Source organism: Schistocerca serialis, chromosome 2 (genome assembly GCF_023864345.2).
Source record: "Schistocerca serialis cubense isolate TAMUIC-IGC-003099 chromosome 2, iqSchSeri2.2, whole genome shotgun sequence".
Lineage (NCBI taxonomy): Eukaryota > Metazoa > Arthropoda > Insecta > Orthoptera > Acrididae > Schistocerca > Schistocerca serialis.
The window spans coordinates 1,086,903,794-1,086,924,111 of NC_064639.1; the positions used below are offsets into that span (position 1 = coordinate 1,086,903,794).

At 41.4% G+C, this 20,318-nt stretch overlaps 1 protein-coding gene across 1 annotated transcript in view; it reads left to right on the forward strand.

Annotated features, from left to right (window-relative positions):
* Positions 1 to 20,318, forward strand: part of LOC126458531 (serpin B6-like) — a 95,044-nt gene that overhangs the window by 25,095 nt on the left and 49,631 nt on the right. The window contains exons 2-3 of the mRNA XM_050095638.1: positions 10,328 to 10,438; positions 10,846 to 11,025. Coding sequence (XP_049951595.1) covers positions 10,361 to 10,438; positions 10,846 to 11,025 — 258 coding nt within the window. The 5' untranslated portion in view covers positions 10,328 to 10,360. The remainder of the gene's footprint in view (positions 1 to 10,327; positions 10,439 to 10,845; positions 11,026 to 20,318) is intronic.

Below are 20,318 nucleotides of genomic sequence, written 5' to 3' on the forward strand. Positions count from 1 at the left end.
CTGCGTACTCTTTCCTACCGGTCTCATATCCTAAAACGTAATGATCTTTACGTTTCGTAAACGTTTCTGTATCTCATGCCTCAATTTCCGTCATTTTCGCCAGCACCACGACGCGTAGTCACAGATGATGAGTCTCCAACGACTCGATAACTAGTTAACGGTATAATGAATCATATTAGATTTAAAAATCAACTGCTTGCACATAACCTACATAAACTGACAACATTATTGTTTCCCTTATGCTGGAAGAAACCTTAGTTGCTAAATATTCTATTATGCAAAATAATAACCATTAATTATTTTTGTTGTTGTGGTCTTCAGTCCAGAGACTGGTTTGATGCAGCTCTCCATGCTACTCTATCCTGTGCAAGCTTCTTCATCTCCCAGTACCTACTGTAACCTACGTCCTTCTGAATCTGCTAAGTGTATTCATCTCTTGGTCTCCCTCTACGATTTTACCCTCCACGCTGCCCTCCAGTACTAAATTGGTCATCCCTTTATGCCTCAGAACATGTCCTACCAACCGATCCCTTCTTCTAGTCAAGTTGTGCCACAAACTTCTCTTCTCTCCAATTCTATACAATACCTCCTCATTAGTTACGTGAACTACCCATCTAATCTTCAGCATCCTTCTATGCACCACGTTTCGGAAGCTTGTATTTTCTTCTTGTCTAAACTATTTATCGTTCATGTTTCACTTCCATACATGGCTACATTCCACACAAATACTTTGAGAAACGACTTCCTGACATTTAAATCTATACTCGATGTTAAGAAACTTCTCTTATTCAGAAACGCTCTCCTTGCCATTGCCAGTCTACATTTTATATCCTCTCTACTTCGACCATCATCAGTTATAATGCTCACCAAATAGCAAAAATCATTTATTAATTTAAGTGTCTCATTTCCTTATCTAATTCCCTCAGCATCACCCGATTTAATTCGACTGCAGTCCATTAGCCTAGTTTTGCTTTTATAGTTGTTCATCTTATATCCTGCTTTCAAGACACTGTTCATTCCGTTCAACAGCTCTTCCAGACCTTTGCTGTCTCTGACAGAATCACAATGTCATCAGCGAACCTTAAAAGTTTTTATTTCTCCTCCATGGATTTTAATACCTACTCAGATTTTTCTTTTATTCCCTTTAATGCTTGCTCGATATACAGATTGAATAACGTCAGGGAGAGGCTACAACCCTGTCTCACTCCCTCCCAACCACTGCTTCCCTTTCATGTCCCTCGACTCTTATAACTGCCATCTGGTATCTGTACAAATTGTAAATAGCCTTTCGCTCCCTGTATTTTACACCTGCAACCTTCAGAATTTTAAAGAGAGAGTATTCCAATCAACATTGTCAAAAGCATTCTCTAAGTCTATAAATGCTAGAAACGTAGGTTTGCCTTTCCTTAATCTTTCTTCTAAGATAAGTCGTAGGGTCAGTATTGCCTCTCGCGTTCCAAAATTTCTACGGAATTCAAACTGATCTTCCCCGAGGTCGGCTTCTGTCAGTTTCTCCATTCGTCTGTAAAGAATTCGCGTTAGTATTTTGCAGCTGTGACTTTAAACTGATAGTTCTGCAAGGTTTGCAGGAAAGCTTCTGTTAAGTTTGGAAGGTAGGAGACGAGGTACTGGCAGAAGTAAAGCTGTGAGGACGGGGCGTGAGTCGTGCTTGGGTTGCTCAGTTGGTAGAGCACTTGCGCGCGAAAGGCAAAGGTTCCGAGTTTGAGTCTCGGTCCGGCACGCAGTTTTAATCTGCCAGGAAGTTTCATATCAGCGCACACTCCGCTGCAGAGTGAATATCTCATTCTGATAGTTCGGTAGTTTTCACATATGTCAACACCTGCTTTCTTTGGGATTGGAATCATTATATTCTTCTTGAAGTCTGAGGGTATTTCGCCTGTCTCGTACATCTTGCTCACCAGAAGGTAGAGTTTTGTCAGGACTGGCTCTCCCAAGGTCGTCAGTAGTTCTAATGGTGTGTTGTCTACTCCGGGGGCCTTGTTTCGACTCAGGTCTTTCAGTGCTATGTCAAACCACGCAGTATCATATCTCCCATTTCATCTTCATATACATCCTCTTCCATTTCCATAATATTGTCCTCAAGTACATTGCACTTGTATAGACCCTCTATATACTTCTTCCACCTTTCTGCTTTCCCTTCTTTGCTTACAACTGGGTTTCCATCAAAGCTCTTGATATTCATGCAAGTGGTTCTCTTTTCTCCAAAGGTCTCCTTAATTTTCCTGCAGGCAGTATCTATCTTACCCCTAGTGAGATAAGCCTCTACATCCTTACATTTGCCCTCTAGCCATCCCTGCTTAGCCATTTTGCACTTCCTGTCGATATCATTTTTGAGACGTTTGTATTCCTTTTTGCCTGCTTCATTTACTGCATTTTTATATTTTCTCCTTTCATCAATTAAATTCAATATTTCTTCTGTTACCCAAGGATTTCTACTAGCCCTCGTCTTGTTACCTATTTGGTCCTCTGCTGCCTTGACTATTCATCCCTCAAAGCTACCCATTCTTCTTCTACTGTATTTCTTTCCCCCACTCCTACCAATTGTTCCCTTATGCTCTCCCTGAAACTGTGTACAACCTCTGGTTTAGTCAGTTTATCCAGGTCCCATCTCCTCAAATTCTCACCTTTTTGCGGTTTGTTCAGTTTTAATCTACGAGATGTTTGATAGCTAATTAAAAATAACATTTCTTTCTTTCTACCTTTACATCATGACATAATCTGTAATTATTGAAAAATAATTTCAATAATTATTGAAAAAATTTCTTGCTTTAAGGCAGCTGAGTTAACCACTGTACCACTTGGACAGAGTGTTTATCGCAATTACGCAGACTGTCTCGGTACACCCCTCAGCCGACTCAAATTTGCAACTAACGCCACCTAACCACAATACGTCCATGTCCTCCACGCTCGCTACTTTAAGTTTCCCGCAGGAGCTCGAACGTGATTCTGCATTCGCAATGAAGACTGTGGATTCATAGCCCATCAAGGTGACTCATTTATATGAATGTATGGTGCTTGTTCTTTCGGACTTTCATATAACTGAGTCGCCTCGATGGGCTATGAATCCACAGTCTTCATTGCCAATGCAGAATCACATTCGACCTCCTGCAGCAATCTCAAACTAGCGAGCATGGAGAACATGGATGGGACTGCGGATTGGTGGCTCTAGGTGTGAATATGAATCAGCTGAGGGGTGTGCCGAGTAGTCCGTAGAATTGCGATAAAAGCTGTGTCTGGGTGGTGCAGTGGTCAACGCAAAGCAGGAGATCCCAGGTTCGAATCCTAGCCCGGCACAAATTTTTACTCAGCACAGCTGACTCTGCATAAAGTTCCGATGCAGCTGGCATCAAGAGTTCCTTCTCTTCCCTTCCCTTTCATTTCCTGTCTCCCCCTTTCACCTTCAATTTACATAATAAATATCACAAATGCGGATTCCGCTTGGTGTCTGCTCTTTCGGACATGTCTGAAAGAACGGAAACTGCGCTTTCATACAAATACGAAAGCACAGTGTCCTGTACGCTTAACCCAAACAAGGCAACAGAATCTAGAGTGAAAGTTTTAGCAGTGCCTCGGAAGGAAATCACTGTAATTGTCACAGTTTTCGTCAAATTGCGGAAAATTGCAGGAAGACTACATGTGTCTAAGACAGGAATGTCTTGGCCATTACACGCTGTCAGTGTAAGGCGCGATGTGCACATCTTCGTTTACCCAAGCAATTTGTAAGTGCTAAGGCTGATCAAAGTTACTGAATTCTGGTGCCAAGTTGCATACGGTGTGATTGTCCGGCAGTAGTCAAAAAAGAGTTTGTTGTCCTCACGTAGCACTTCTGATGATTTGGGAGCCTTTCCTGGACGGCTATCACACTGTTGTTTCGCACTAAAGGCACTGTGGGACATAGAAAACACACTGCACACTGTTTGTGACTTAGACGTGCGTGAATGAGTATTAGAAGGCACCCCTTACGCTTCTGTAAGAACACAGGGATCGGCTATGATGTGCATTATTACAGCCAGGGCACGACTTCACACCTTGTGCCGCCTGTAACACGTGTTTACGTGGGCACCGTGGCAGGGTGGGCCGCTGTCTGCGAGGCTTGTTTGTCGTGGCCATCAGCAGAACAGACAAGCGCTACCTCGAAACTGTCTGCTGCACTTTCACAGGAATCCTGATCGTCGAGAATTTGTCGAACCTGTTGCAACGAAGCGTCGGGGTATTTAAGAATCTTCTAACAATACCACCACTGGCAAAGTGGATTAGAAATCAGATTAATAATGTTGCTTACGCAGCATATGTTCGCTTTATTGGGCAACAACAAAACTATTGACTGTGGATAGTATCGTCAGAATCGAAATAATGAGGTCACTGTAAATAAGTCATTAATTTGGCACTTATCTTCAATGGATTCCCACGTAGATTTCGTCGAAGTCGTTATTGTTGATTCTAGGGTGATACCACTTTGGCTGCTAGAAGGTCCGGATCTGTATATTAGTAATATTTGAAGACCTAACAAATGCGTTTTTCAGGAAATTCTTAACGATCAAACAATCCCAGATCGGAACAATGGCATGGTAGAAATAATTTTTGAGTTGGTGTTCACGATCCACAAAAAAATGGTTGAAATGGCTCTGAGCACTATGGGACTTAACTTCTGAGGTCACCAGTCCCCCAGAACTTAGAACTACTTAAGCCCAACCAACCTAAGGACATCACACACATCCATGCCCGAGGCAGGATTGGAACCTGCCACCGTAGCGGTCGCGCTGTTCCAGACTGTAGCGCCTAGAACCGCTCGGCCACCCCGGCCGGCATCGATCCACATTTTTCATAAACTTCTTGTAAATTCACATATGCTTCTTCTTAACTGTCACATCATCAAGAAAACAGTTTTGTATCAATCTTCACATATTTAATTTCCACTTTAACCAAACACAAGACTTGACTCAAAAAATGGCTCTGAGCACTATGCGACTTAACTCCTGAGGTCATCAGTCGCCTAGAACTTAGAACTAATTAAACCTAACTAACCTAAGGACAACACACACATCCATGCCCCGAGGCAGGATTTGAACCTGCCACCGTAGCGGTCGCTCGGCTCCAGACTGTAGCGCCTAGAACCGCACGGCCACTCCGGCCGGCCACAAGACTTGACTGTTCTTTTACAAAGCGAAATAACAATATAACTTCTGCAAAGTGAAACAAAGACTGCTCTGTGCGCATTCACGCCAAAACGATTACAAGGAGGTCAAAGATTATGACAGTCTCACAGAAATGAATACACGCAAGAACCATATCACTGTAACATATCGACACATCGCTGTACCTATACATTAATAAAACCAAATGTGAATATTGTCACAAAAATATGTCTGTTACTTCGTAGAAAAGTAGTTCGATATTACTGGTATCGAGAACTGGGGCTGGACACGTAAATAAAGAACCATTACAATCTGCTCCCGAATTTTGAAGTGAACTACATTGAGCCTGATGGCATCACAAATCATTGCATCGCTGCAGTATATGCAACAGTCACATTCGATTCTATACTGTCTAATAACGACTTGAAACTCAGTCACCACTAACGGTATGTCCGTCCTTGTTGCGTAAACAACTTAACCCTTTGCTGCCTGACGGTACTTAAAAGTACCAGTAAGTTTTGACATTCATTATTTTCTCCCGGTGCAGTTTCGTGATCTGAGAGCCTGTCGGTACGTAACAGTAACTCTGCTCTACTGTTTCATAGATGTTATTGTGCAATACATAGACCTCTCTGGCGGTCAGAGCTTGAAATTGTTTTTCGCGCGCTGCTGTGAAAGCAGAAGATTGTATGTGTTTGTTTCCATGGTGTTGCCTGAATTTGTGCGCAATTTATTGAAACTTCCATTGAGTTTTCCATTGTACGTACTTACCTTCTTTGTTTTTTTATAATAGTTTGAAGAATTACGTTACATGTGAATGAGATAAAGTGGAAAATATAAGGCGGACTTATTAGTACCGTCAGGTTGTGTGAACACTTTATTGTAGCAACAATGCATTACCTCTCACTAGTTGTTCTGTCCACTTTTTCTCACACAGAAATCGGTAAATACATTTGCCTTTGGAAGAATTAGAACAAACAGGAAAGGTTTGCCAGGGAATTTACCTAAAGAAAAATGTCTAAATCAAATCACAGAGAGTCATCCTTAGACCTAACAGTATTTCAATGGAAGGAAAATAAAGTAGTGTATTTTGCGTCAAACTTCCATGGCACTGAACAGAGCGTAGTGACAAAAAATCAGAAAGATGGAACTAAGATGACTATACCATGTCCAGTTATTGTATGTGATTACAATAAAAACATGGGTAGTGTGGATCATGCGGACATATTACGTTCAACTTATGATTTTGACAAGCGATGAAAGAAATGGTGGCACCGTCTCTTCTGTGGAGCAATAGAAATTGCTTTTGTCAATGCTTACGTCATTTGCAGTGATCTACATGGGGCACTGCCACTGCTGGAATTCAGGCGTGCTGTGGCACTAGGGCTAATGAATGAACAGCAAGTGCCAAATCTCAAAAACAGAAACTCTGGTAAAGATGAAATAACTCTCCCAAAGAGAACGAAGGATAACTTTTCTGTTCCGAAGGATGTACGTCTTGGCAACCGAGGAAACCATTTTGTAGTGTTCAGTTGTAAAAGAGGACGATGCGAAATGTGTGCGAAAAATAAAATTCAGTCGAGACCACATTCACAATGTAGTACATGTAAAGTGTATTTGTGCTGCAATGAAAAAAAGAACTGTTTCCTACAATTTCATGAGGTATCACTAAATATGTGATATGTATACACTGTCAAAAATGTATAGCTAAGTTACTATGCATTGTGAAGTTGCTCTAGAATAAATTTATGCGAAATTTAAAAAAAAATTCAGAAATATCATATTTCTGTTAATTAATTTACTAATGTAAAAATATTTAATATTTATGTGGAATAAAATACAAGTTATAAAAATTGGAGCATTTTTCTGCGCATGTTGTGATTCTGTCCATGGAGTCTGACGGTACTTCTGAGTACCAGGAGAGAAAAAAGTTGTGCAAAATAAAATAAAATTTTACAAAAAGTTCTACCGTCATTTGAGGCCACAATAGCATAAATTCTGCAAAGAAAATGTTAAAAAGCAAATTTTTTCTTATGTCAGGAAACAAAGGGTTAAAGAATTTGTAACAGGCAGCCGCCACTTCTAGCCTGTCGTCTTCATGCTTTGTAAGCGCCTGCAGTAGGTCCTTATATTGTACTAGTTCAGGGTGGGACGTCGGAAATAACTTGGCGCACAGCCTATAAATAGTCATTGTCACCATGGCCGAGAAATAAGAATATTTGTCAGCACCTTGTATGACATGTGGTGCGATGTACACTGTGCGAGGTACTCTGTCAAGTCTTACTTTGCCTCATCAAACTCACCAAATGGCGGCACACACGCAGACGCTGCCGTTAGGTGCGGCGTCTCGTGTGTAGTCATCTGCATTATCATGTAGCGAGTCATGGCTTCCAGCAGTTGGGCCACTTGTAGACTCTGAAACTGAAGAAACTGAACTAAATCAACTTCAGATGGTGCAGCAGGCTATGCGGCGTAGTAGCCATAGTCAGTTAAGCAATGGTTAATTACAGACAGTGAAGTGCAAGAAAATAGCACAGAGAGAGCAGAAAGGGGTGCAAAAGCAGCAACCGCAGAACCTTGAACGTAACGAACACAATCAAGGCAAACACTGGGTACCCAGAGAACAAGCAAACAACAGCAGAAACCGAGCAAAACGATGACAGAACAGGAAGAAAGAAACTTGAAGACTTGAAGATGGCCACATGTAAACACGCTCACTCGTCGGCAGGTATCTTGTGTTTGGCTTCGTACACAATAGTAAGGAGAGGTGAGCTACGGAGTGGTGGGCCATCTGTCTTCGAAGGAAAGTTGGACAGGAGCAGAAATGAATAGCGAACAAGCAAAAACAGAAGCATTACTTAGCTTGTGTTTCTGCAAACTTACGGAGACTCATTGCAAATAATACAGCAAGAAGTAAAGCCCAGCTCTCAACGTCGACAAGGAAGAAGCTCTCAGTCCTGAGGTTCGAATGGTGGAGTCAGAGCCGCAACTAAGCTGCGAGTCCTCAGCATGCATGCATGTAACGGAGAGGCTCCAAGTGCAAATGGACTGAGTCGCTGCCACCAGCGGTCATATCTCGTGACCCCAGAGGCTGCTAGTAGTGCAGAGCCGTTGGAGGAATGCCTCAGCGGGCACGCACCATTGGGTCCGCCAGATCCCACGTGACCGCTATCGGCGTCTGACAGAAATTGCAACTGTATTGACAACTTAAAGAGATGGTGGGTTGGTATCGATGTCTGATACCACAAGAGACTTAGCCATTTCGGAAATGCTTCCACCCTTGGTACAAAAGCCAATGATTATCCCCTTTTGGACATCAGGTAATCCCTCCATTATTCGCATCCCCCAACACGTTTTTTTGCACCCTCCACTGCTAGTGCTGCCACTTGACATCTGTTCGCGGTTTAATGCAATAAAATACTAATTTTTATTATTTTGTGACTATTAGTGTAATGTAATAAAATAAATATGAGCCGTGACTCATATAAAAAAGAAACACACATTAATGCAATGGCTCAGCATAAAAGAGAAATGACTAATGTAGGAATATTATCAACAGTGTAATATGTTGTATAACTTAGCCCGACGTGTATAAGCACTCAGTAAACTAGCTCAGTTATCAGGGTAGTTACGTAATCGTCGATAATTAATTGTCCTTTTCTTAGTTATCCAACACTATGCTCGTGAGAAGTCGTGTGCTTATTGCATCAGAGAATATTTGCCAAGTCTGTTCGATGTACACTACTGTAATACGTAACTTATCGTGGTTTCGTCTCGATTTCCCAATATAAGATAACAAGAGTAGCATCTACAAATGGAATCCTATAATGGAACTGAATCCTGTGACCAGGCCTTTTCTGCCTGGGATGTTATCTCGTTACATAAAGAAAACCTGTAAATAAAATTGTTAAATTATTAGTAGCTGCCTCCGGTCTCGTGGGATCTGAAATAAAGTTAATTGTCCTAATCGACGGCACGTCTCGTAGATGAGCTAAAAGAAAAATGTTAAAGATTTTTCTAGGATGGCGCCTAACAATGAAAATTCTTTGTTAAGGCCCATATCTACTTAAGACAGTCTAGGTATCAGACTCACAACAGATTGACCACATATACAAATTCTTTTGACAAAATACCAATTATATTTTTCGGGTTTTAAGTACAACTTACATTATAAGCTGGTACAGCAAGATGAGCTTTACACAAGAACGTCCTCTTAGGTCCGAATCCAAGCAGATAATATAAGCGAATGACAAAGGAGAGATAGTTCATGCATAGAAGCGCAAGAGTTCATGGAATAACATGTCCATTGTAGTTCTATCTCTTCTTCTTTGGCGTACTTATCGATAATATATAAAATTTATCGTAATATTTAGTTTACATTTTTTTGAAACCCAAGTCCACCCAGCAGAAACAGTACCGCGGTTATTACACTTTGGCAGCGAACATATCTAGAGTGGTCACATTAACACAACTGGACCGTGTACATTCTACCACTGGATTTGTTGTTAGAGTACAGACTCATTCAGAAGGAACTGCATTGATTCACTAGATCGTAAATGATATTCACTTGAATAGCGTTTCCTCAAGTATTATAGAGAAAGGTATGCACTATTCAGCAAGTTTAATTTTAAATAGGTTTCCAGAATAATTGAAAAATTTGAGTCATAAACCGCTGTATTCAATCGACTTTAAAGACTTCTATTTTGTACAGTAGCTCTTCATAAAAGTTCAGAACTTCTCTCAGTACTTTGTTATTTATTCCTATGTTCTCCCAGTTTTATTATTAATTGCTTCATGCATTTGTTTTTATAAATTTTCTAGTAAAAATTCTGTAAAGCATGTACTAACTTGTTCCATGACAAAATAGCTTTGGTTCATTTTGTACTGTAGAACTTGATAAATCAATAAATATGTAAACAAAAATAATTATTAAAATTTCGAGCAATGTGTTTAGTTATTTTCTGCTAGTAACATAATATCTCTAGTATTTTCGTAACTGTTTCGTTTTCTCGCACATAAGGCTTTATTTTTAGCCTGCTTGTAGGGCTACATTACGTTTCCTTTAAGATGAGTATTTTAGGGAACCCATCATATTTACCAGTGACACTTGAAAGACCTTGTAAAGCAACTGTATCTTCCATACAAGTCGCTCATAGCCACCTTTTTCTCAGTTTGTCTTTAGGTGGCTGTAATTCTACGCCGCCATGGGTGACGCTCAGGCGGTAGCTCCTTTCGAGGCGATATCCCATTCAAACATCGACTTCACTGTGGATCTGTACAAGGTTAGTACAAATTTTAAAATACTACCCGCCAGGTGCCGAACCAACGACGTCTCTCTGCATCGTACACTCAAATGCAAGAGACCATGACGCGTGTGGATCGTCGCTCAACAACAACGTTAATGCCCAATTCTAAATAGATAAAGCGGCTACTGCATGCAAAGTGGCGGTGGTGGCAGCCTAACATTTCATGTGGTACATGCGGAGTATCAGATAGAGAAAAGTGAGAGGTGTACCGTTTTCATTAACATGAATGCAGTTGTGCAGTTAGTAGTGAAAGCTTCCAAAAAGGCGATAGGTTTACATAAAATTAATTGTTTATACAACCCCATAGCACAGTAGTAACCAGCAAACAAAAATGTACAACGTAGTTACAAAAGAGCATGAAAATCGTGTGCATATGATTTCAGGTGCTGGCGAATGAACCAGGGAATCTGTTTCTCTCGCCCCTGAGCATTCAAGTAGTTCTCGCTTTGGTGTATTTCGGAGCAAAGGGCGACACAGCAAAAGAGTTAGAGCGAGGTTTACACCTTCCCAGTGACAAGCAGCTCACAGACAATGGAATCAATGCCCTGATGCATCGGCTAAATGTGAGTACAAAGCACCAGTCTAATTTTATTTCAGATAAAATCTGTAAAAATAAATACGTTATCAGCTTTGGTACAGTATGAAGTATTGCACTTAGAAACAACGTGTATTATTATTATTTGTATTATTATTTATTCGTTAACTCATTTTTAACACGGTATTGATATAACAAATGTTTAAACAACCTTATCGCTATGCTGTGTTTCCTGAGAACCTGATGAACTATTCTGTAGGTGTTCTGCAGCTGCAAACAAACAAGTTTGCAGTTGTGTATCCTGTATGATTTTCAGGTCGTTTCGGGATAACAACGTTGTATGATATTACCGCTGGGACGATGTGTACCAGACTTCTGTTTCCGGTCATGTGTCAGATCCTTCTGTTTCATCATCTACTTGTTGCAATTGGTTTGCAAACTGCCGGTGTTGAAAATAGCGATGGCTAATAGGAAGAGACTTACTCGGGTATTCGTTATTATGAAGCTGTTCCAGTAATTATTTTCTTAAATATTAGTTTGGCCTACTAAGGACTACAAGAAAAAACTTCTGTATTCTTTCTTTTCTCCATTCTTTCTATCCAGCAATTTTTCATTCTTTCCCTATGGTTTTCTCTTCTTTCTTTTGTCCATATTGCACCTGTATTTTTCTTATTTTCTGGAAGCCCTTGAGATGTTTTACTATTTCTCTTTCTTCTATTTATACCTCTGTTATTTCCATTTCCCTCAGGTCTGCTTTACCTTCTTTTACCCATGTCATTGATATTTTAGGGATTCTGTCAAAGAAGTTAAAAATTGTTTTAGTTATTCTGTTTTCATCCAGTCTTATTAGGTGTCCAAAGAATGTAAATTTTCTCTTTCCCATGGCATCTGATATTCACTCTACTTACCTATAAACTTCTGTATTACTCCTTAATTTCCATTTCCCATTCTCATAATTTGGTGCCAAGATTTTCCTGTATATTTTCCTTTCTTCCTTTTCTCTTTCACCTGATTGCTTGATTGAATTTTTTTAAAAAATGCATTGTATTGCATAAAGGCAGTCTGGTTTAATTACAGTATTGTAGTGACGAAGTTTTGCATTTATGGAAATAGATTTCTTATTATTCAGGTTTTTTGTTAGTTAAAGAGCCACTTTTATTTTCCTTGCCTTTGCTTGGTTAGCTTCTTTGTGTAAAGCATTTGGTTGTATAATGTCACCTAGATATTTAAATTTTGTAGCTCTCTTTTACTCTGCCACAATAATTTTTCATGTACACTCCTGGAAATTGAAATAAGAACACCGTGAATTCATTGTCCCAGGAAGGGGAAACTTTATTGACACATTCCTGGGGTCAGATACATCACATGATCACACTGACAGAACCACAGGCACATAGACACAGGCAACAGAGCATGCACAATGTCAGCACTAGTACAGTGTATATCCACCTTTCGCAGCAATGCAGGCTGCTATTCTCCCATGGAGATGATCGTAGAGATGCTGGATGTAGTCCTGTGGAACGGCTTGCCATGCCATTTCCACCTGGCGCCTCAGTTGGACCAGCGTTCGTGCTGGACGTGAAGACCGCGTGAGACGACGCTTCATCCAGTCCCAAACATGCTCAATGGGGGACAGATCCGGAGATCTTGCTGGCCAGGGTAGTTGACTTACACCTTCTAGAGCACGTTGGGTGGCACGGGATACATGCGGACGTGCATTGTCCTGTTGGAACAGCAAGTTCCCTTGCCGGTCTAGGAATGGTAGAACGATGGGTTCGATGACGGTTTGGATGTATCGTGCACTATTCAGTGTCCCCTCGACGATCACCGGTGGTGTACGGCCAGTGTAAGAGATCGCTCCCCACACCATGATGCCGGGTGTTGGCCCTGTGTGCCTCGGTCGTATGCAGTCCTGATTGTGGCGCTGACCTGTACGGTGCCAAACACGCGTACGACCATCATTGGCACCAAGGCAGAAGCGACTCTCATCGCTGAAGACGACACGTCTCCATTCGTCCCTCCATTCACGCCTGTCGCGACACCACTGGAGGTGGGCTGCACGATGTTGGGGCGTGAGCGGAAGACGGCCTAACGGTGTGCGGGACCGTAGCCCAGCTTCATGGAGACGGTTGCGAATGGTCCTCGCCGATACCCCAGGAGCAACAGTGTCCCTAATTTGCTGGGAAGTGGCGGTGCGGTCCCCTACGGCACTGCGTAGGATCCTACGGTCTTGGCGTGCATCCGTGCGTCGCTGCGGTCCGGTCCCAGGTCGACGGGCACGTGCACCTTCCGCCGACCACTGGCGACAACATCGATGTACTGTGGAGACCTCACGCCTCACGTGTTGAGCAATTCGGCGGTACGTCCACCCGGCCTCCCGCATGCCCACTATACGCCCTCGCTCAAAGTCCGTCAACTGCACATACGATTCACGTCCACGCTATCGCGGCATGCTACCAGTGTTAAAGACTGCTATGGAGCTCCGTATGCCACGGCAAAGTGGCTGACACTGACGGCGGCGGTGCACAAATGCTGCGCAGCTAGAGCCATTCGACGGCCAACACCGCGGTTCCTGGTGTGTCCGCTGTGCCGTGCGTGTGATCATTGCTTGTACAGCCCTCTCGCAGTGTCCGGAGCAAGTATGGTGGGTCTGACACACCGGTGTCAATGTGTTCTTTTTTCCATTTCCGGGAGTGTATTTCGGTGCCTCCTTCACATCTGTCATGTACACTGTTTTTTCTAAAGATATATGTAGGCCTGCTTTTGAAGCTACCTCGGGGTAGAAGATTTATCTACATTGTTCCATCTACTATAGATTCAACAAAGATGGCAAGATCATCTGCAAAAACCAGACAATCAAAACTCACATTTCCCCTTTTCTCCCAAGTCTGATTCTTCCAGTCTCTTCCTCTTCTGTTATCTTCCTCCATTTCCTGATAACCTTTTCTAGCACACAATTCAACAGTAGTAGGGACAGTCCATCTCCCTGCCTTAAACCAGTTTTGATATCAAAAGCCTTGGAGACTTCGGCTAAAAATGTCATTATGGATTTTGTATTTGCTACTGTGTCTTTTTTGATTGCCACTGATTTGTTGTCAGTTCCAACCTCATGTAAGGTGTTGAATAATGTTTTCCAGTCAATTGAATAGTATGCTTTTTTCAAGTCTTCATATGTTATATAAATACTTTTAGATCTCATACTTCTATACATGATTAAGAATTTCAGATTTAAAATTTGTTCCACACAGGATCATCCTTTTCCTAATCCTCCTTGGTACTCTCCTAGACGCTGATCCAATTGGTTTTCCAGCCCTTTTTGTAATGATTTTGAAAGAACTTTGTAAGTTACTGGAAGGAGGGGTAGTCCTCTCTAGTTGCTGGGGTCAGTTTTATCTCCTTTCTTGTGAATTGGGTGATTTAATGCTATTTCCCAATCTTCTGGTATAGCTTCAGTTTCCTATATTTTTTGTAAGACTCCATGCAGCTTCTTGACTGTTCCTGCTACTGCAATTTTCCACATTTCACCCGTTACCGAATCTTCCCTGGGAGCCTTGTCATTCTTGAGATATTTAATGATATTTTTAATTTCATCCATGCTGGATGCTTCTGAGTTTGTGTAACTATATCCTGGATTTTGTTATTGAAAATTTGCTCTTGGTTACTCACAATTGAACAATTTACTGAAATAGCTTGCTAATATTTCACAGTTTTCCTTGTGGTGTATGGCTAATTTTTCGTCTTCATTCTTGAAGTACAAGATAGGTAACTGGTATGTTTGGAGGGTTTGTTTAAAAGTTTTATAGAAGTTCCTAGAAAGAATTGTTATTATTGAATAAAAAGTTTTTGAGTTTCCAACAGCATCAAGTAATTATAATTACACAAGCTTTTGGCCAAGCACTCCTTGGCCTTTGTCAAGTGGTATGACTGCTGCCAGTGGGCTGCTGGTACGCCCCTTACATACACTAGCAGCTGGCTGTGACGTCACTGGTGACTGTGGCATCGGCATGTAGGAGCATGTGTTGACTCGGCGTTCGATGCGCCCGCTTCACACACGCGATTGCTGGATCCCAACGCATGCTGAGCACCAAGAGACCTTCACTGTGTTGGGTGTTATTGGCGATTTTATTTCAATTGCTTCCTTAATCACGCCATCCCAGAAAACTTTATAAGGGGCGTACTGGCAGCCCATTCCCAGTCATACAACTTGACAATATCCAAGGGTACTTGGCTGAAAGCTCATGTAATTTTAATTGCTTGACCCGGTTGGAAACCCGAAAACTTTTTATTCAGTAATACAGCCGCGAGACTTTATTACGTTAATTGTTACTAGTATCGGCAATTCCCCGTTATGGAGAGTGCTAAGACCCAATCGATCTTTATTTTCGTGATGTTTGTAATCTGTTTGTATAGTTCTTTTGTTAGTCTCTTTGTACGGACTCCCTCTTTCTGAAGTGGCCTATGTATATTTCTCATTATTTTCCTCTCTTGTTTTTCTGTCTCCTTTTTTCCCCTTCTCTCCTTGATTGCTGTTGTTTCTGAGGCGTAAAAGGCCTCTGGTAAGACTACTGTATTATAGTGTCTTAATTTGGCATTGATGGAGGTGCTTCCTTTGTTGCACTGGTTGCATGTACGAGGTGCGACAGTAAAGTAATGAGACTGACGTGAAAAAAAAAATGTTGCTTACCGTTTTAGTCAAGTTTAGTGTTGTCTCCTTCAAAGTAGTTCCCATCTGATTGCACACACTTTTCCAGCGCTTCTGCCATTGTTGGTAACATTTCTGGAACTCATCTTCTGCAATATCCTCCAAGACTCTCGTCACAGTTTTTTGGACATCTTGTGTTGTTTGAAAATGGTGTCCTTTGACCGCCGTTTTGACTCTTGGAAATAGAAAGAAGTCGCACAGAGCGATATCTGGTGAATAAGATGGCTGTGGTAGTACTGAAATTTGTTTTGAGGTTAAAAATTGCTGTACTGACAGAGCAGTATGGGATGGCGCATTATCGTGATGCACAATCCAATTATCAGCAATGTTGACACGGACACGAAGAACTCTTTTAGGAAGTCTTTCTAAAATTTCTTTGTGGTAATATTGGTTAACTGTTTTGTTTTGTTTTTTGTCTGGATGATCCATTTGAACACCATTGCGAACTTTGGCGTTTTGTCTCTGGATGGTACTGAAAAAACCAACTTTCATCACCAGTGGTAACACGGCTCAACAGTTCTGGATTGATTTCCGTTTGCTCTAACAGATCGGCTGCCACATTTTTCCGTTTTTCTCGCTGTTGTGGTGTGAGATTTCTGGGCACCATTTTTGCACGAATCTTTCTCATACCAAGATCTTCAGTTATTATTAGACAAACCGTTTCTCGATTGATGTACAGTTCCTCTGCAATCATTTTCATGGATAATCTTTGATCAGATCGTACGAATTCATGCACCCTGGCCAAGTTGACAGCCGTCCGTGAGGTTGATGGTCGTCCACTGCAGTCTTCATCTTCAACATTCGTTCTGCCTTCACTAAACATTTTATGCCAACGAAAAACTTGAGCTCTTGACATAACCTCCTCTCAAAAAGCCTTCTGAAGCATACCATAAGTTGTCGTCGCGTTTTCACCCAATTTAACGCAAAAAGAAATGGCATACCGTTGCGCAATATTATGCGGTTCCATTTCCGTGATGAGAGACAGAAACAGGTGTTAACTTATTACAGCACAACTCACGACTGAGCAGTTGCATCGATGTGCTGCTTGGACTAGAAGCAGCTTATAGACCAAGGTCAAAGATATTGTGCCTACGCAAGCCTGCAGGGTTGCCACATCTTGCAAACAAAATGTCTCATTTTTTTATTGCTGCACCTCGAAAGTCTGTATGCTTTCCATAATTTTGTGATTCTTTCCTCATTGAACATCCATTTCACTTCCGTTTATTGTGTAAGCTCTCCACAGTACTTATAACTTTCTACCTTCTTATCTTTCCATACGCAGTTGCCAGTGGGTGTCTGTCTGTGGACTTTCTGTCCATATACTGTGTTTTTTCATAGAACATTTCGTGTTTCGCGTAGTGTCTCTAGAGCTTCTTAGGTTTCTCTTCTGTTATTTGTTACGATGGCTATATCACTAGCAAAGGCCAGAGATTTTGTATTGACACTCTTCCATTGTGTTTCGGTGTCTTTACCTCATTGACTCCTTTGTCGCATGTCCTGATTAATTTCTCTAAAACTGAATGAAATAAAATGGAAGACAGGCCATCTTCCTGTCTCGCTCCTGTCTTGGATTCGAATAGTTTGCAGATCTCCTCCAAATGTTCAAATGTGTGTGAATTCCTAAGGGACCAAACTGCTTAGGTCATCGGTCCATAGACTTACACACTACTTAAACTAACTTATGCTAAGAGCAACACACACACCCATGCCCGAGGGAGGACTCGAACCTCCTGCGAGAGGGGCCGCACAGTCCGTGACATGACGCCTCAACCCACGCGGCCACTTCGTGTGGCAGATCTCTTCCACGAATTTCAGTTTGGATGTCGTACTTGTTAATGTTTCCTGGGTTAGCTGTCTGTTCATCTTCATTTGAAGAGTGTTTATCTATGGAGTCGTAGGCCTTCTTGAAATTTACAATTGTTTCTGTGGTGTTCCTGGACTTTCTCGTTGTTAATATTGTTCTCAGACACCAATCTGTTCACTCCGTGATCTTCTCTTCCTCAACTTTGCTTAGTATCTCCTATCTGTGGATCTATCTGAGGCTCCAGTCGACTTAACAGGGCTCTGGATAGAATTTTGTACGTGACAGGTAGTAGTGAAATTCCTCTGTATTTATTGCGGTCTGTTTGATCTTTCTTGTGGAGAGTGCTGACTCGCACTCCTATGATACTTTTCCTGTTACTGAGGAAAAATGGTTAAAATGGCTCTGAGCACTATGGGACTTAACTGCTTTGGTCATCAGTCCCCTAGAACTTAGAACTACTTAAACCTAACTAACCTAAGGGCATCACACACATCCAAGCCCGAGGGAGGATTCGAACCTGCGACCGTAGCGGTCGCGCGGTTCCCTACTGTAGCGCCTAGAACCACTCCGCCACTCCGGCCGGCGTTACTGAGAAGGTTAGATGATTCTGTGTATCTTGGGTGAATTGTTTTCGGCGTCTAACCTCCAGATTTATCAAATAAGCCCATCTTCTCCATCTACTTTGTTGTTTTTCAGTGATTTTAATATGTTCACCATTTATTCTTGTTAGGCTTTGTAATCCAGGTTAGGATCTGACTAGTTTCTACATGCAAAGCTGCGTGCATTATTCCGTTGTGTGATACTTGCAAATCGGCAGGACCATGGCTGAGATCTTCCGCGTGTTTCCTGTGCATTTCACTTCTCATCCAACGTACTATCTTGGTGTCAACTATTTCTGTGAAAGGCCTTGGATCTGTCCCCGATGTTTCTGCCAGATTAAATAGTCTGTAATTAATGTCTGTAGTTATTATTTCTCAATAGAATGCTCAAATTACTCTGAATTTAACTTTCATATGTCTGGCAAAGGTTGTTTAGACCTACTTCCAGACTATTTTTCTACTACTGGCGAATATATCCTAGAAAAAAGTAAATATCTAATACTTCCGTGCAAACTCTGATTCTCTTATTTTATCACTATTGACTTTTCTCACAATGTAGGTACGAATCAACCAAGTATTTGGCATTCAAAGGTGAAAGTTGTTGATTGTAATTTTGGGAAAGGTACCAGCCGCAACTAAAAACGACTTTGTTTTAATGAATGCCACCCCAACTTGCTTCTTAAATCAGTGGCGTTCTCTCCCCTGTTTCGTGAGAATACAAAATGAGGAGCCTTTCTCTGAACTTCTTTAATGGTCTCCGTTAGTCCTATCCGGTAAGGATCATATCGTGCTGTAATATTCTGGGATCGACAAGCGTAGTGTGTGCGATCTCTGTACTAGATATCTGCCGATAAAACGCAATATTTGTTTCGCCATCTCCATGACACTGTTCATAAATGTAATCAAGAGGAATTTTATTGAATAGACACCTTTTTAAATTTATATCATTTGTCGTGTAATCGAAATGTAGAGGGATCTGTTTTTAGTACCCATATGGAGGATCTCACACATTTTATTGCTCAGGATCACACTTCTCGCACCATGCAGATATTATATATAAATCATATTGCAATTCGTTTTGATCTTCTGGTGGCTTTAGACGGATAACAACGTCAGCAAATAAACAGGGCTTCTCATATTGTCTTCAAAATCCGTATGTATTATAAAACTGTAAGTATGTTCTACATGTCCTCTTATACCACTGGATCGATTTCAACCGAACTTTGTAAACATATCACTTGTTACTGCTGTTGTGGCCTTCAGTCCAGAGACTAATTTGACTGGTTTGATGCATCTATCTATGTTATTCTATCCTGTGCAAGATTCTCCATCTCACAGTACCTACTGCAACCTACATCCCTCTGAATCTGCTTAGTGTATTCATCTCTTGGTCTCCCTCTACGACTTTTATCCTGCACGCTGCCCTGGTGGTCCCCTGATGCCTCATCAGAACATGTCCTACCAGCCGATCCCTTCTTCTAGTCAAATTATGCAACAAATTTCTCTTCTCCCAAATTCGATTCAATACGTCTTCATTACTTACATGATATACCCATCTAATCTTCAGCATTCTTCTGTAGCACCACATTTCGAAAGCTTTTATTCTCTTCTTGTCTAAACTATTTATTGTCCGTGTTTCACATCCATACATATATACACTCCATACAAATACTTTTAGGAAAGACTCGCTCACACTTAAATGTATACTCGATGTTAACAAATTTCTCTTCTTCAGAAACGCTTTCCTTGTCAGTGTCAGTCTACATTTGATATCGTCTCTATTTCGACCATAATGTTATTTTGCTCCCCAAATAGCAAACCTCGTACGCTACCTTAAGTGTCTCATTTCCTAATCTGATTCCCTCAGCATCAGCAGATTTAATACAACTACATATCACTTCTGTCCGGAAAGAACTACTGTGGGGATAAGAAATACACACGTCTCAAAGCGGTGTGGATAGAAAAGGAGCGTAGCTCACGACGTGCAGACAGCCAGACTATATTCATCCATATTTGATAACGAGAGCACTTAGTGGCCTGCAACCATCTTTTTACATAGTTTCAGACCTTTACGAGACTTCTTTCAGCTGAAAAAAAACACAAAATGATGAAAGGAGAAATGTTTCTAGCTTACTATGTTTTTGTTGTTCATGGAGTAAAACAGCCGCATAAGACATGACCTTTTAATTTATTAATTATTCACTACCATCTCTATT